At 42.6% G+C, this 17,655-nt stretch overlaps 1 protein-coding gene across 8 annotated transcripts in view; it reads left to right on the plus strand.

Annotated features, from left to right (window-relative positions):
- The window catches only part of VIT (vitrin), a 53,498-nt gene that overhangs the window by 14,146 nt on the left and 21,697 nt on the right, over positions 1 to 17,655 (plus strand). For 6 of the 8 annotated variants that reach the window (XM_058020697.1, XM_058020700.1, XM_058020699.1 and 3 more), the window contains exons 3-9: positions 1,277 to 1,342; positions 2,311 to 2,467; positions 4,315 to 4,448; positions 9,036 to 9,113; positions 12,417 to 12,497; positions 14,246 to 14,446; positions 14,940 to 14,990. In XM_058020697.1, coding sequence (XP_057876680.1) covers positions 1,277 to 1,342; positions 2,311 to 2,467; positions 4,315 to 4,448; positions 9,036 to 9,113; positions 12,417 to 12,497; positions 14,246 to 14,446; positions 14,940 to 14,990 — 768 coding nt within the window. Of the gene's footprint in view, positions 1 to 1,276; positions 1,343 to 2,310; positions 2,468 to 4,314; positions 4,449 to 9,035; positions 9,114 to 12,416; positions 12,498 to 14,245; positions 14,447 to 14,939; positions 15,000 to 17,655 lie in introns of all 8 variants that reach the window. The other 2 variants (XM_058020703.1, XM_058020705.1) reach the window with 2 other exon arrangements.

Genomic DNA, 17,655 nt, shown 5'->3' on the forward strand with positions numbered 1-17,655 from the left:
TCTTACATGAACACTCTGGTTGTGACATTCCCAGGCAAAATTCCCTCTAGCTGTTATCCTCAAGTCTGTCAGGACAGTTGTTCTTAGTTCACATTACAGCAATCTATGTAGTTCTTCTACATAAATTACCAGATTACTTTCCCCACATTAGATTGTGCTGCAACATTCCAAGTAGTTGAGTTATTGCCCTTTATTTTCCACTCATGCATTCCTTTTTTTCTTAACTAACTACAATTTTGCCATGGTTACACAACTGCATTGGTGACAAAAGGCCCAAATACTGCACCTCTGCACTGTCACCTCAGACAGTGTGAGACTGCTTTAACTTTTGAGCAAGTTCTAGGTGTGATTAAGTCTACAAACTCTCTGCAATCAGTCTAGGGAGAGAAGAGCAGGAAAGAAGGAAATTACTTCTGCTGCATATTCTAGTAAGATTTGTTTAACACAGGATAAGAAGATCAGCTGACACATCACAGAGAGTTTCAATTCCCTTTGAAAGATCAGAGAAGGGAAAGGTGAACTGGAAAGTCAAGATATTTGTGATGAAGTTATCAATTACCCATAATACAATGCTTGTAAGATGAGCACAGAGAATAAAGAGATTTTTGCATGTTATCACTTAGCAAGTAAACATAACATGGTAAGCTACAGGCATATATTGGGATGTAACTTTTAAAGTAACAGCATATGTCTCTTTTACACTTTTCAAACCATAATCCTGCTCACTGAAGAAAATGGGTGCCCTTGCTGGGACATGCCACCCTAGAACCCCACACACTCTCTAATGCTGCCCAGTACCCCTCACCTGCTGCCACCAGTGAGTGAAATGTCACAACACAAAATTACAGAAAAACCTTCCCAAATGGTTATTAAGAAGAATTTTTGGCTCCCAAAATTCCCAGTTGGTTTTTGCACAGAACACATTGTTTCATTAGCATCCATATTGCACCAATTACAAAGAGTTCCCACTGCTTGTGGAAATGTTTTTGTGGTTTTCCGGACCACATGGACTCCATGGCATCTTGAGATAGTGAGTTGCATAGATGAATGTGTGAACTGAACTGATCTTCAGTCCCCTTCAGAGAATTTCCCCACAGCAGATGACATCTTGACTGCAAAGTTAACCACCAAGTAGAAACCTAAATGTGGCTGAAAATATTCTTATTTCAGGTTTTCAACCTGTTGATTCAAATTTGAGAAATCTCATGCAGAGGAGCTTGTGGTGACTGATGTTGATAGTCCACCTTTTTCCTGATACTATGTTTATTTGTTCTAGGTGTGTTTCTTACGTGTACATACACAGCCAAGGAAGCCACAAAGAAGACAAAAAAGGCTAAGCTATGTAAGTGGTCTCAGTAGAATTTTGGGCTGTTTTACAGCAGACATGTCCAGTGCATAAGAATGGCGCAAAGTAAGATTATATTCTGGTAACTCTCCACGATTGTCTGGAGTCAATAGCATTATATGTTAGCTAAAAGATTCTTTAATAGAAAACAAATCATTGAATAAAGTGTATGGCACTTAACATTTATAAAGGGAAAATTTTGTAATTCACTGCTAAAATGTGTCTTCATAGGTCATTAGGTACCCCACAAGGATCAAAGCAAGCACTAAGGTTTTCACAGAGAGAGAGAGAAATAAATAAGTGAAATGGACCAGCTGTAACACAAAGCACATGTAGCTGATTGGTGTGAGACAAGTGGTGCAGCTCTGTGCACTGGCATGTTTAACTTCAGCTGTTCTGCTGCAGGAGCAGTTCTGTCCACAGATTATTTTGCTCATGTAGCTGACAAGCAAGCCTGCTGCGAGGTTGTAAACACACACTTAAATCCCTTGTTCAAAGTAAACTGTACCCAGCAGAAAGTTTTAAAAATTAAGGGCAAGATAATGGGCTGTGACTTCAGCCTGGCATAAAGATGGAATGGAGCTACATGAGCACAGTGGGAGGCTTGGGAAGCATCCCCACCCCCTCCTTCCCACGTGTTAACCACAGGCTGGGTGACTACACTTCTTTCTCTCTCCAGCCAAGTGTCATAACAGATATTTCCTTCGGAGAAGCAAACACTGAAGGTCAGAAATACCCAGAGGCCTCCTTATTCTGTCCTTAGTGACTGCCACGTCCCTTGGCATAGGGGTTATTATGTGTTATGTTGTAGATGGAGAAGACACAGATGTCTTGTATCCCAAAACCATTGATATGATGGCTTGGGAGGAGGGCATCCCTGTCACTCACTTACTCACTGTTTCATGACAAGATCTCTCAGCCATGAAAGCATTCAATCTGACTTGACCAAGATTTTGCACTCACAGATGTACCCCAGATTGATTGTGATGTCAAGGCAGGGAAGATAATCAATCCAGAATTCATTGCAAAGTGCCCTCCGGGATGTCAAGATGTAAAACACCGTGTTTATGGCACAGACATTTATGCTTCTTTCTCCAGTGTGTGCAATGCTGCAATTCACAGGTGAGTGAGTTGAAATGAGTGAGGCACTCAGATAAAATTGTCATTCAGTGCAGGGAGATTCTGATTTTTCAAATTCTTTACAGTTCCCACTTGTAGGTTTGATTGCAGGCTGCTGTAGAAAACCTGAGAGAAATTCCATGTGTGATGGCATGGATCCATTCTTACAAAGTGCTGTCAATCCTGTAGTCCTATAGAAATTAGTTGTGTTTGAAGAAGTTTCTCAACTTTTGGAGAAGTGTCTTGAGATTTCCAGATCTCTCATTCATGCATAACAAATTACTATTGTACTATTATTATTCAAGTGGAAGATAGAGATGGAGCTGCTACAACTAATAAATCTTCAGAAAAAATAGGCATATTACCAGTGATGAATACATATAACTCACATACTTCTGGGATTGGTTTGGCTCTCTGGGTTTGAATTTAATTGTCCTTGACTTCAAAGACTGAGTAATGTGCTTTCCTGCTACATAAAAGGACACTGCACAAGGAAATGAGTAACATAAATTTTGTAGCAAAAGTTTTCCAGAGTTTTATTAGCCATGCAAAAATGTGCATAAAATTCTAACGGAGAATAACTGCACAACCAAAACACATTGCAGCTGGAGCTGGGATGGACAGGCAGGATGCATCCAGCCAAAAACGCAGCAAGAACTTCTAAAGCCTCATTGACAACTTGCCTTAGTTTGGAGTTATTTGAGCTACTGCTGTGCTTCCAGTTGTGTGAAGTGCCTGGATCTCGGGCAAAGTGGGAGAGTTAAGGCTTTGGGACTTCCCCCCTTGCCCAGGCTGAGGAGCTGTGTGCGCAGCGCTGCCATCTCCTGGCTGCAGCTCTGCCCTCGCTGCGGACCTGACTGCCAGGGAAAGGCTTTCCAGCCGCAAATCCCCCCCCACATACTGGTGCACAGTGGGAATTGTCTCGGCATGCAGAATTAGTCCCAAAGGGAAGGTAAAAAATACTGGTGGCAACTGCAATCTCCCTGCAGCCTGGCTGGCTGTATTGTTACAGCGAAGACTTCACTTTTTCTTTTTTGACAGCTGGGTTTGGCTTTGTTAGCTTGCAATTCCACAGACAGTGAATTTCTTCTCCATACATTTATTTTAACAGCAGCTTCTCACAATTACCACAGCAAAATACACTTCTAACATACTCGTCATTCCTGCTTGCTGCCCAGTACTTATTTTCCTGCCTGCTCATTACTGCCAGCCCTACAATTCCCCTGCCGCTGGTTCCCAGCTGACCTGCTGTCCTGGTGATGCCAGAGCAGGCTGCAAACACCGCAGGATTCCTGTTTGTCTGGAGGTACATGTTACACTGTGTGGTAAACACCATTTGATGGGCACCATACCTGGAGTCTGCCAGGTTTCCTACAGTTTCCAGCAACATTGTGTCCAGTTTACTCCAGGTTGAGGTCAGAAACGTGCTTGGATTTTTGCAGAAAACACACACACAGAGAGTCAAAGAAAACACATTCTGTCACGTGTTTGGCCTGAAAGCTCCTCTGAGAACCTCTGCCTCTATCTTGAGTCATTCAATCAAGCTTGCAGGAATTGTAAAGAAGGCAGTAGCTTTTCCTTGTGTGCAACTAGGTCAAGCTTAAACAGAGGACCAGCAGATCAGTGGGAAGAGCAAACAGATCCTGACAGCACTTTGCAACAAACTGCTCTTCTTTATGTGGAAGGAGCACAAATATTTCTTAGCAGCCGGCTTAGTAGTGACATCCCAGCCCCACCACCACCCCTGGTTTAAAGGTGACAGGAATCACTTCATACCTCTTGCACTGTAGAAGGGTTTTGAAGGTTTCTGTGGCGTTTCTCCCCTCAGACACTTTGTTTCTTCCTTGCAGTGGTATAATTGACAACACAGGTGGGAAGGTTCTTGTCCAGAAAGTCGCTGGGCACTCTGGTTACCGCGGGAGCTTCTCCAACGGTGTCCGGTCGCTGTCACTGCCACGCTGGAGGGAATCCTTCCTGGTGTCAGGTACAGCTCTGGGCTGGGGCACTGCCCTCCTGCTCCCCACCACTGCCTGCTGAGAGCACTGGGCAGAGGGGGAGGCAGCCTCTGGTTTGCACACCTGGTTCATCACCACAGGCCCACCCCAGCTTTGCCAGGAATTGTGCATTTGAGACACTTCTCGTCCTAGGCTTCCCCTGGGGCCTGCAGGGAGACCTGCACCCTGCCAGGGGTGTGCTCAGCCCAGCCCAGGTCTGAGCCCGCTGCAGGAGGTGATGGCTGCTCTGGACTGAGCCTTGGAAGGCACCTTAACTCCAGCTATTGATGCATAAAATCTCTTGCTCTTCACCCTGGAAAGCAGTGCTGCTGAGGGAACTGAAAGGCCTTTTGGCCATTTGAAACGTCCTCAGCCTGCACCTGAATTTGTATCTCCTGAAATGACTTTGGATTTATGTCAAGCCCCATATAACCCTGCTGTACCTATGCAAACCTTATATGAAGCAATTTGACTGGTGCAACCCAAGTATATCAGGAACTCTCTCCATCTCTGTTAGCCAGATAGTTTTGATATCTAATCAGTGGAGGTAAATCCATCTTGCTTTAATTCTCATTCCTTTTTCCTCCCCGTAATATATATAGGAACTCACTTGCATTTACCAACAAAATTCACAGATTTTAAAAGGGTTTTTTTCAAATTAGATCCCCTTTACACCAGCTTCAGATTATCTTAAACCTACTTGCACTCACTCTACCTTTGTGAAAGAGGGTTTGCTTGACCTTGCTTTCCATAAAAATTCTAACTCCAACTTCTTGATACATTGGGCCAGCTCTTGCTGGTCTGCACTTTTGGAGGTTTAAGATAGGTACAACCAATTGATGTTAGTTAATCACATCATTCCTCGAAAAATCAACAGCTCAAGCAACTGAACAGCTACTAAAAATAATGTCCTTTTCATGTGAAAATCTGTAGACAGCAAAAGAGGTCTCAGAAATTGACCAAAACAAGCTGTCATCTTAATTTTGCATTCATGTATTTGGATGCACTTTTTTAACAGTAGTCTGCCATGGGTATACCATATTATGAGAAGGATTTATTTTGGATGAGTAGGAATTTCCTGGAATAGCTGAATTGCTACTTGTACTTGTTGCAGTTTTTTTCTCCAACAAACAGCACATTGTAATTCTGGTACATAAGTGGGAAATAGGATTTTTTTTTTTTTACCTCAGCAGCTGCTCAGTTGTCATCCCATGAAACTGTAGAAATTCTTCCATGAAACTGCAGGAATTTTTTATTTTTGATAATAAGTCTTTATTCTTAATTAATGAGACACTATAAAAGAAGATACAAGAGAAAGTTACAAGAGCATATCAAAGGAGATTATGAGAAACCTGGGTATGTGTAGGCAGGATGAGATTTGTGCCTTGTGCACTTAATTCTATGCACACTGAGTGCTCTCACTCATGACAGTAGAACTCTTAATTTATAAACTAGCCCAAATGTAAATCTCACATATCATATAATGTACATTCCGTATTTTATATAGGAACAGGAAGAAATCTTCTCCTATACCTACAGAAAATGTGAGAAATTTAGAATTTTAGAGAAATTTAGACTACTAAAACCAGGAAGGCTGTGCTACTCATCTCAGCAGCCTGAGGCTGAATGCATACAGATCTTCTCAGAAAAAGAGGAATTGGGGACGGATTTTTTAAGATTATGAGTCATAAGAAGCCAGAGCTGCATAAAGCGTTGCCCAATAAAAATATAAAGTCACCTAAGGCATTAATTTCAGGACAGCTTTAGAGCTTTAGAACTGAGTCCCCCATTCTCCAGCTGAATTCTCTTTCATGAGAGCAGACATATGTGCAATACTGCACCCTGGAAATGTGCCAACAGCCTATTCCTAGTTAGGATATTGTCACCGAGTTTGTGATGTTTAAATTGTGAATGAACATCCACACAAAAGAGCACGGAAGAGGAATCCTTGGGCGACCCAGGGAATAAAGTGGCATGATTTAGGGGCAATGTGCTCTGCCATTAAAGCAGCCAGCACACCAGGAGGCATGCAAACGCTTTGGTGTTCACTTTCAAGCACTGAAATGCCTTGGCACTCAGCTGAATGACTCCATTCAGTTTAGTGGGAGTTCTGCAGCTAGTGGGTTAAGAAAATAGTCCTGAACTTCTGGGTTTGCTAGTCACAAATAAGTGTGAGGGGGTGAACAGCCACTGCACTATAGCAGCCACCATGCCATAGCTTGTATTTCAATGGCCACAGCTCATGTTTTCAGCCCACATGAAAACACATTTGTAAGTATGTTAAGCAAACTCCAACCGAGATGTAACTTTTTCCCTGTAGTGAAAAAGATATATTAGCATTGCCCCAGAGAGCAGGGCCACATTCAGGTCAGGCCTCAGACCTACCTCTTGGTCACAAATGGGATGCAAATTGCTGTCGATCAAAAACCCCAGAATTTAGCCTCCCCACCCTAGCTGGTGTATTTTCACAGCAGCAGGCTTCAGGTTTGCATTACAAATCAGTTTAGCACAGAAATATACCAAATTAAGATCAGACTATCATGCTATTGCTGCATCCACGTATCAACCGCTCATACTGAAAACTCATTCTCTGTTTGGGATAAAGGAAAGCATTTACAAATCATCTGTGATCCTGTAACTTTTATGTCTTTCTACAAAATTAGCAGATCTCCCTAGTCTTTCTTGTCTCTTGATCCCAGTTTTAGCTCAGAGAGAAGTGGATGTGGAAACCTGCTGCCCTTCACTTAAACCAGCTTCTGTGAGAGAAGCCCAGAACACAAGAAGGAATCTCATTCCAGTTTGTCCACTCATGCTAACTTACCAGTTCTGGTCTCTGTTGGATCAGTGTTGAACTTAGTGGAGCTGCTCTCAGCTTACATCACTGTAAATGAGAAATGGAATAGCTTTTTACATCATTCCCTCATTAGTAACTCTAACTTCTTTATCTGTGGTTTTGTAATGACATCTGAAATTTCAGAGAAGAGCAAAACAAAGGAGATAAAGACAGGAAAAGGGACAGAAGACAGGGACTCTCCAGCTTCAGGGACATCCCTGCTCATTAGAGTTCCTCTAGCATGTACTTTTCTTTGTGTGCCATTGATGCCTTGGAGTGGCCACCTAGAGGCTAGGCAGAGTTAAGAGAATAAAGTAGGTGTTTATTAAAGGCCTTCCATAGATACACCTTGGGCAGTGCAAAAGCCTCACAGAGGCTACACCCCAGAGGGATGACAGTCCTCAGTTTCTAAGATAGATATAAGTTTGTTCTTTTTGCATATCAGAGGTTAATTGTCCAATTACAGCTTCAGGTAAGGAAGTCATATTCCCTGGGTTTGCTTCCTCACCTGATTCACTTTTGTTTATACTTTTTGGGGTTTGAGGCAAAAGGTGTCCTTGGTTCTCAGGCCTGGAAGGATTGTTTTACCTGACAAAAATGTGAAGGGAGCTTACTAATACTCTGTATGGAGTTCGGAGTTATACACTAATTCAATACCAGATCTGAAAAATATAAAACCTAAACTCTTAAGGCATCACCATCATGGGAGAAGCAGTCTCCAGTTCCCAGGAGTGGCTCAGTCTGTAGGAATTCATTCTGTTCAGTGCTGTTGGTCTCTGTAATTATCACCTGGGATGACAACTGTCATGCTTGCAGTGCCATATGTACCTCCTTAAAGAATTCCCCAAGGGAATAGAGGAGAGATGATCATGAGTCAGGTTTTGCAGGAGGTGGAGGTAGTTCTCACCATAGGTGCTCCAGACACAGGAGACAGCACAGCATCTCGTAGAGACAGTCACCAGGGTCCGGAACACCCACATCCTTCAACTCCTAGAGGCCAAAGCAGTATTTCCTGCTGGGCTTTTCTGCAACACCTTTCATTCAGTGATGCATGTGATAGTAAAAACTGTCCCAAGAGATGGAATTGCATGGCCACAAGTACTAACAGAGATGGCGTCTGCTCTGGCACGAAAGAGATTTGTCGTTTAAAGCTTAACTGGGAAACATACCTCATTGTTTCAAGACAGGACTCTCATTTTAGATCTAAATATAGGTGCCATATGTTCCCACACACAAGCACAGCCTTCTCCCACTGTTATTACTGCAAAAGACTGTTGCCAGAAATGGCATCTTGCAGAAGTGAGGTCAGAGAAGAATGCTGCGTGCGTGATGAAATGAATCCCACATCAAACATGCTTTCCAAGTCAACTGCATAGTCAGGCATTGGAGAAGGCTGCCTAGGGAAGCTGTGGGTTTAATTAAAAGTCATACAGATGTCTTTCAGGAATGGTCCCATTGTGCTTAATATCATTTGAGAGCAAAAGAATGAACTAACTGGCCTCTGCAAATCCTCCCCAGTACTATGTTTTCCTGCTTTCTAACTCATTTTTTATGATTCTGGATTTAAGCACCAATATTTTCAGTGGTATGGTTTTGACATTCTACCATCAGATGAAAGAAATCTTTATGAAAATGAGTTGGGCAGTAAAGAAGAGGGATGTGATTCTGAATGCCTATGTTAGATGAGAAATTTATCAAGAAAATAGACTATTTTGTGATGCTTTTTAATATATATTTTTTGTAGAGGGCAAGCCAAGAAAAGGTGTGACATATCCTTCAACCCTTGAATATTCTTCTTCAAAAAGCACAGCTGTTAAATCAGGCAAGTATTTGACTATCCCTTACATCCATTCACAACTATCTGTCATAGCTTCTCAGTTGTATAATACAAAGACATAACTATTCAGAGGCAGAAGTTCATGCATCCATTAGTATGTCATCCAAATCACTCATGGTATTTTTTTTATCTTAAGCATATGGAAATCATCTCAGACAATTTCTATTTTTTGGTCAAATCATGTTTCACAGACTTCCAGTTCCAAATGCTTTCCCCCTTGCTTTAGATCTGTTACTGAACATCATGGTGTGCTGGTTATGTGCAAGCATTTGAGGTTACACATGTTGTTTTCTCCTAATGCTACTCATGCTATCTATCCCTTGGGATACTCAGTGCTGAGAGTATAATATTAAATAGTAATATAATACAAATGAAAGAGATGGTAATGCACAGCAGCTTAACTAAGAATGCTACAATAAAGAAATACTCTGTATAATCATTTTAGTCAGCATCCTACTCTGTAAGACTCAACTCAGTTTAAATAATTTAGTTGTTTGAAGAGGTCTTTGATCAAGTTTCACACTGGTGGGTAGCTGACATTCTATTGCACATGGATTACCTCTGTCACCGAAATGACACTTGGTTTTGCTCCCTATTACTGCTATGTAATGTTCAGACTCTCCCTTGGGGATGCAAACAAAAAGAAAATAATGTCCCATACTACAGCGCACTTCCCTTGCACAGTCCTTTTTTTTTGCTGATTGCTGAGCCTAAGCCTTCCTGGGCATATCCCAGGAAGCTGTGAGCTGTGGTATAAGAAAATGTGCTGTATCTTCATGAACATAAATGCCTGGCATTGGGTGCATTCATCCAAGACCACAGAGAGGTTACTTGGAGACCTCCTCTTTTCCTATACATTATTGTTTGGTCCTTGGAAGAAAAGTACAGAGCTCTTTTCTCACAGAATCATAGAATCATTATTGTCAGAAAGGGTCATCAAGTACAACTCAGCACTGCCAAGTCCATCATAACCATGTCCTTAAGTGCCACATCTTCATGTCTTTCAAATATCTCCAGGGATGGTAACTTCATCACTTCCCTGGAAAGCCTGCTCCAATGCTTGACAACACTTTCTGTGAAAAAATTCTTTCTAATATTCATTCTAAACCTCCCTTTCTAAACCTTCCTGCCCCAGGAAATGGCAACCTGAGGCCATTTCCTCTTGACTGACTCCCACCTCACTGCAACCTCCTTTCAGGTACTTGTAGAGAGCCATTAAGTCCCCTCTGAGCCTTGAGGGTTTTTTCCCAGGCTGGAACAACTGAGTTCCCTCAGCTGCTCCTCATAAGACTTGTGCTCCAGCCCCTTCACCAGCTTCATGTCCCTTCATCTTTATATTTTCACTTAAACAAAAGCAAATTTAAATCTCAAAGCTGTAGTTGTTCAGACCAAATATGTGCAGCTCAGTTCCATGCCTTTAATTTGTAATACCTTTGCCTTTACAATCAAATAGGTACAGATTTGTATATTTCTTGACCACATATGCAGAAATTACTTGACCCAAGCATTATGCTCTGCTAGAAGGGAGGACAATACCTTAGGAATCTTGACTTTTTCTGAGCAATGTTCCTTAAATCACAGCTCATCGTTCCCAACTGTAGCCACACTTGAAATATCAGCCCAAACATTTCAGAGCAGACCAGAGACAATCACAGCCAGGACTGAACTTAGCAGGCTGTAAGCAAAGGTCTCTTCCACCAGTGCCAAAAGTCACATAATATAAGAATTAGTGTAGAATTGGGGAGCATCATCAGTCAGGGTTCTGTCACACAAACAAAATACCAGGAGTTTGTTCCTGCAGCAAAGCAAAGACTCAAGTCTTCACTTTGTTCCTGAATCAAATAGTGTGAATGAAATGCCAGAATTCTAACAACACAGACAGTGCATTCATGCAGAGAAAGGCCAGGATTATCAGAGGAGCAAGCAACTGTTATATCAAACCCAATGTCACTGCCTGATTTTGCTCATCCTTGTCCCACAGGTAGCAAAGAGATCCATTGTTCACAATCTATATTCCTCAGGCCCTCCTTGGCCCTATCAGCCCTCCTTAGATCTGCCACCTCAGCTCAGCCATCTCAGCTGTTGTCTGTTAGAAACAGCTTGTCTTTAAGATAAAAGTCTCTGTAATATGCAGCCAGGGCCATTTTGTGAGAGAATTTCCTACTTACTTTTTAATATTTAAAAAAGCTACTTTTAATTGAATTACAGAGACCACACTGTTCACTTTGATACTTAAATCCATTATCTGCAGGAGGCAAAAGCAGTCCTTTGAGTATTACACTCACTGCTGTCAGATTAACAAAAACTTCTGCTTTATACCTGATCAGCTGTCAGAGATGCAATTTTAGTCCTCATCCCAGAGATGCCAGAGATTCATAGTCCCTGACATTTCTTTCAATGCTCCTGGTGGTTACAGTGCTTCTCAAATTCTGGGCATGGCAAGAAAAGCCTTCCCAAAATTGTAACTCTTCACAGCTGCTCAAAACTATTAAAAGATGTTTAGAAAAAACAGTACAAAATTTTAGGAAAACATTAACATGGCAGTAAATTCTCTAACAGTTTGATGCTGCCAAAAGAGCTAGAGAATAACAAAACAAAACAACAACAAAAAAAAAAAAAAAAAGGGAAGAAGAAAATCCTCCAGTACTGAGTCAGATAAAAAATCAGAAGCAGATTATTTTGTGAGGTAGCAGTAAATAAACTATAATGAGTATTCCAAGTATTTTGGTGTCTCTGGGTCTTAGAAATTAAAAAAAAAGAACAAAAACAAATCTTCCTTTTCCTTCTAAGCCAGTCCATGACATTCAGGATTTGGCCCCATAATGATCTCAAAATGTCAGGCAAGAAAGAAATACATTCTGAACATGAATTAGTGACTGAAAGATTGCACATTAGCAAGTATTTCCCAAACAACATGCACACATCATGACCCTGGTTCCGAGAACATGCTACTGCTCAGAGGAAAAAAATATGATGCATTAAATCTTATGAGTATTGGCTTAGTGGTGGCAAACCCCCATACTTCTTGCTCACTTCAGAAATTCTGTGGATACTGACAGGAGCTTTTGGGCTGTAAAAATGCCAAAGTTTGGCATGAAAGATAGGCGGTGACTACTCCTTAGTCGTCGCTTTTTCCCAGTAGGTGATGAAGCTCCAACTGGACTGCCAAACTTCCTAATGGCATGTGATAGGATGCCTTCCTTTGGGGACTGATAATCTCTAAATGGGAGACTTGAAATTATTTTCTTTACACAGCTGCCTTTTCTAATGTGCTCAATTTTGCTTCAGAGCCCAAAAAACCAGAGCAAGACCTAAAAGGTACGAAGAGTGCAGACGTCTCTAACACATCAGAAAAGGCATCAGATCAAGGTAAGGGCTGGGGATCTTGATGCTCTTTACAGTACCCAACCCACCCAATCTGCCTGCAGGTGCTGGTAGGGAGCATTTTGACACTGGTTACACAGACAGCTTTACATCCCCCATCCCAACCTCCTCTTCACAGCCCCTTTCCCACCAAACTGAACTGAAATGGAGCTTGAAGGGCTTCTGCTAATTCAAAGAGGGTACTCACAGAGTTTAACTTCTGCCTGTGCTTTGAATGAGTTCAGGTTTTATGAACTTGAAAATCTTGCATTATGGCCCTTGGCAATCTCCTATGCAGGGCACGTTCCCTGCAAACCCTTTGAAGATACAGTGAAAGAGATGGGCACCCTGCCTGCAGGAGCACTGGAACAGCTTCCTCTTGTGTTAAAGGATCCACGAGAAACTCAGCCAACGTGCACCAAGGCAACAGCTTCTCTTTGCTCTTACTATGCGGCTTCCTCAGCGTTTCTGATAATACTGTTAGCTTCCAGCTTCCTTGCTCCTCACAGGCTGGGGGATAAAGCTGGCCAGTGTGCCTGCTCCCGACTCCAGTAGCGCAGGATCACAGGGGAAGGCTCACTGTGCCCTCTGTTTTCTTTCTTTTAGCACAGTTTCATGGAGCAGTGCACTGTTCAGCCCAAAAAGAGCCATTCATGCTGATTTTTTCAGCTGAGTTGTTTTGTTTTTCTTCTGAGACCTCTTTCAGCATTATTCCATTAAAACTGTCTGAGATCTGAGTTTTTCACTGCCTAGCATTAGGTGATAATTAATCCACCAGACAGTTTCACGACGATGCCTTCCAAGAGGAGAACATCCAGAAATAGCAGTAGAGCACAAGCTTGTGTTGTGCAGCAGTGAATGGAGTGTGCACCATTCCCTTTCCATGTAAACACCTGGCCAGGCCATCCCCAGGGTTATCGGCAGCAAGGAAAGGAACAAGACCAAGGTTAACATGGAATATATTTTAGGGCAGTTTTTTGTAGCTAGCTGGAAAAGAAAATAGTGAAGAACCTTTTTTGAGAAAATGACTTGGAAGAATCTAAGTTTGTTGACTATTTTTATAAGGATATTTAGGATGTATATTTTGCCACTAGAGTTGTCACTGTTCTCACAACAGATGATACATTTTAAAAGTAGTAGCAACTGTGAGATGAGTCAATCTTAGATGAGATTGGCATCTTCCAGGTGGTGGGTGATCTCCCCCACTATCCTCAGCCAAAGCCCTGATGCTCCCTGTTCTGGCTCTGACCCTCTCCCTCAAATCATCTTTATCTAAAAGTTGTCTTTCTGTCAAGAACATTTCAGTGCTGCAATTTTTTTCTGGTCTATGACTCAGATGGGCCATCTTTACTACCAGATGCCAGCTGATTTCCATGTATATGGACCTTCTAAGTGCTTAATTACACTGAGGAAGCACGATGCCAAAACAGAAGCTGCAACTGGCTGGTTGAGCCATTTCATAGGTCTGAGACATCTGTCAGTTTGATGAGTGTTCCTGGCCAAAGCAGAAAAGGGTAGGGGGAGCATTAATGCTGCAACAGGCTGCTGTGAGCACCCTCTGAGAGCAGAGCATCACACAGGCACCTGCACTACTCACCCACAATGAAGGCACTAATGGCTCCACAGATGAGGGTGCTTGTAGGCATCCTGAAGAGAATGCCAGCTTCTGGGCTGCCTTAAACATTGAGTGCTGCTGCTGTTGCTTCCATACCTGTCCCACATCCAGCCACAGTGACATGTCAATGCTCCTGCAGGGGACACAGCCCGCAAAGAGCGCCAGACAACTCCGGTGCCGACGCCAGGCACAGAAATGGCCACCACCACCCCCACAGCGACCACCACGACGACAGAGCCTTCCACCACAGTGCCACAGCCAACCACAGCCCCTGCAGCACCCAGAACCACAGCAGCTCCAGCCAAGGCCAGACCTGGACTGCACAGGGGCAGAGATATGGGTCAGTAGCATGGATGTTTGCATTGCTTTCCTCCTGACTGACAGCTCTCTAAAATTTAAGGAATAAGATATACAGCTGGATATACCATGATTTAGAGGATCGTGAGTTCAGTAATTCAATGGAGAAATACTAGGAGTGGAAAAAAATATTTAAGTACAGCAGACCAATTCGTGTGAGAGTAAGCTCTCCATTCCCAAATGTTGTGATGATTTTCAGGTATAGAAGTCAATAAATCATCTAGACTGAGAGATCAACAGATAGGTGAAGACTCTTTTTAGAATTAATTTTGTGATAACTTTCAATAGATTAAAGCTGTAATGTATTTTTTGTAACAGCTTTTGAATTTTTAAGATTAAAAAACTGTGAAGGAATTCTCATCCTTTTTTTTTTGTACACCTGATTTTCCTTAATCTTTCCTTCTTCATTTATTGTTATTCATTAGCATTGTGGGGATTTGCTTCAATAGCTGAAAATTAAAATCTCTTATTTTTAGGTTCTAGCAGTGTCCACCCAGCATATGCATCTGTGGTAGCTGCAGCAGCAAGTAAGTATGGTGAAGTGAGTAAGTATGCCACAAGGCATGCAGCACAGTGGGTTTTAGGGCAGCAGTGATTCAATAAACTTTCAAGCCTCAGCAAACTCAATGACTGAATCCAAGCCTGGATTTAAACTGAAAAAACAGACACTTGTCCTGAATGTCAAAGATGCTGATCACCCACAGTTCTGAGGAAGCGTTTCTAGTGAGTTTCTGCCCATTTCAGCTGTGACAAAAGCTGGGCCTTGCAAAACTTGAGACAAAGATTTTGCTGTTTGAATCATGTTTTCCTGTCATACTCTTTCAAAGGGAGGCTTGGTTTAGCCGTAAAATACACAATGCAGAGGGCTGCAGAGCCATCTAGGCTTAGGGCTGAAAGCTCTGAAATGCTGACACACGTTAAAGCACTCTTCTCTCAAAAATCCCGGGCTGTGGTTCTGAGCCTGGCATACATGTGATGTTATTCCTGGCTTGCCACTTGTTATTGACAGCAGAATGGCAGCTGCTCAGAGCTCTGCATCTCAGCCCAGGAGCCTGCTCCCAGTCCAGCCCACAGCCTGCAATGCAAGTATAGAGAGGTGTTTTTCCGTACACTGTGCAATTGCTCAGCTGTGCAGTCAAGAAAAGGAGAACATTTTCAACTGTTTGAAAGGTTCTGAGCATGGGGATATGATTGCTTTTGAGTGAAAAGGGAGCTGGGCTATCATTAGCTTTCATGCTCCAAAGCTATTTCTGAGTGCTTTCAACTCAGCTTTCCTCTCACATTACTGCAGTCATGCCCAGTGCCAAGTAATCCACAGCCAAGAACATGGCAGGGCAAGTATCTTTTGGGTAATTCAGGTCTTGAGGGGAAGCACAATTAAGTAAAATTAAGTTGTGAGTGCAGAATAAAGGCAGGGGCTGGAGAGGTTAATCTTATCAAGTCAAATGTGCAGGTAGGTATGTGCATGGCAGGATTTACATAAGTGACCACAAGATTCAAAAGTGTTTAAATTCTGTGGAAATCTGCATCATTCAGTACCTGATGTGCCTGCTAACTTGGTTCTGCTTGTTGCTTTCTTTTCTATTTCCTATTCCCACAGGCTGAGCACAGGGGAGGCCTTTATTGTCTTTACTAGCAGTTAGGATACCCTGTTTGTGGTTCCCCAGTCAGGAAGATATGTGTGTTGAGAGTAAAGTCTTGGCAACACTGAAATCAGTGCGAAGGTTGTATTCGCTTTAATAAGACAAGTAATTTAGTAAAAAAATTGAAAACAAACTCCAAACAAAACAAAACCAAAAAACCAACCAATGACCCCAAAACAAAATCTTCACTAATTTTCCAATGTTTTCAGTGGTCACTTAATTGTAATTTGGATCCATCTTTCTCCACAATTTTCTTTACCAAAGTTCTAAGCACAATTAATTCCCAAAATATTAAAGTGATCACAGCTAGGAATGGGTTATTGTGAGCTGGAGTGGTAGAGACCCACTTCTGATTTCACAGACTTCATTTCTAGGATTACGTCCAGCATGTCAGTACCTGATATTCCTGAATTCTCCTGACCCCTTCTTGATTCCAAAAGACAAGAGCTGGATAAATTAAAAAATATAGAAAGTACAAATACAGTTTTGATGTCATGACCACACATAAAGCAGTTCTCTCTGTCTGAGGAGCCTTTAGGACCCACTTCTATTACTCAGGCCAGAGTTTCTGATTGTTATTAACCAGAGTTTGGCTTGACTGAACAGAATCAGATGTTTTCCCATCCATCCTGGCTCACAGAGACTCACAATTCTACCTCTCACTGTGCATTGGTAGTTTGCCTGCAGAAGACACCTCAAAAGCCAACAGCTATGAAACAGAGCACAGTCAGAATGAACACACTCTTTCCATTTCCAGCCACTAGTTCACGGAAGCAAAAGAAAAGCAGGATTTTTAGAGCATGAGATTTAGATTAGAGCATGGGAGCAGGGGCAAAACTGCTGCCCTAGTTCTTGCTGTTCTTTCCCCTTTATCTTCTGCCTGTCAAAGACAGAGTAACATAAAAAATAATGGAGACTCTGCTCCATTGCCAGACCCCTGCTTCAAAGACTTGATATGCCAAAACTGCTAAATGAAAAACCACTGATGTGACTAGTGTGCCATATGACAGCTGGTTCCTGCCTGCCCTGCCAGGGCTGCTGCCTCTGTCCAACAGCAGCTAACCCAGCACACTCCCAAGGGCCACAGGTTCACTTTTCTCTCCCATCCCAGCTCTTCAAGCAATCCTCTCTTGCACAGCAGTTTGGACCCTAGATGAGGCTTGGGTCTAAATCCAGTGCTTCTGTGAACACTGCAATCATAAATCATGTCACGATCCTTGGTGCCATGTCAAAGCACTGAGCTTGCAGCCAAGCATCAGGCAGCAATTCCTGGGCATTGTCTGGTGAGGTGCTTTCCTGCCCCCTGTGTCCAGGTGGGGTCAATGGCTGCATCTATTTTCTAAACAGGGACTCCAAGCTGGGCACTGCCTACCATGGTGCACTACACAGATTTCATCCCCAGCTGTGACTCAATTGGGCAGTAAACAGAAAAGTATTGAAAGGACGTGACACAGCGGGAGTGTAAGTGCTGGAGAGGGCATTGGAAGCTCTTCTCCAGCAGGAACACCAGTAGGGCTCATGCCTTCAGGAAGCACTGGACAAACATTTC

The sequence above is a fragment of the Melospiza georgiana genome, chromosome 3 (genome assembly GCF_028018845.1).
Source record: "Melospiza georgiana isolate bMelGeo1 chromosome 3, bMelGeo1.pri, whole genome shotgun sequence".
In the NCBI taxonomy this organism is placed as follows: domain Eukaryota; kingdom Metazoa; phylum Chordata; class Aves; order Passeriformes; family Passerellidae; genus Melospiza; species Melospiza georgiana.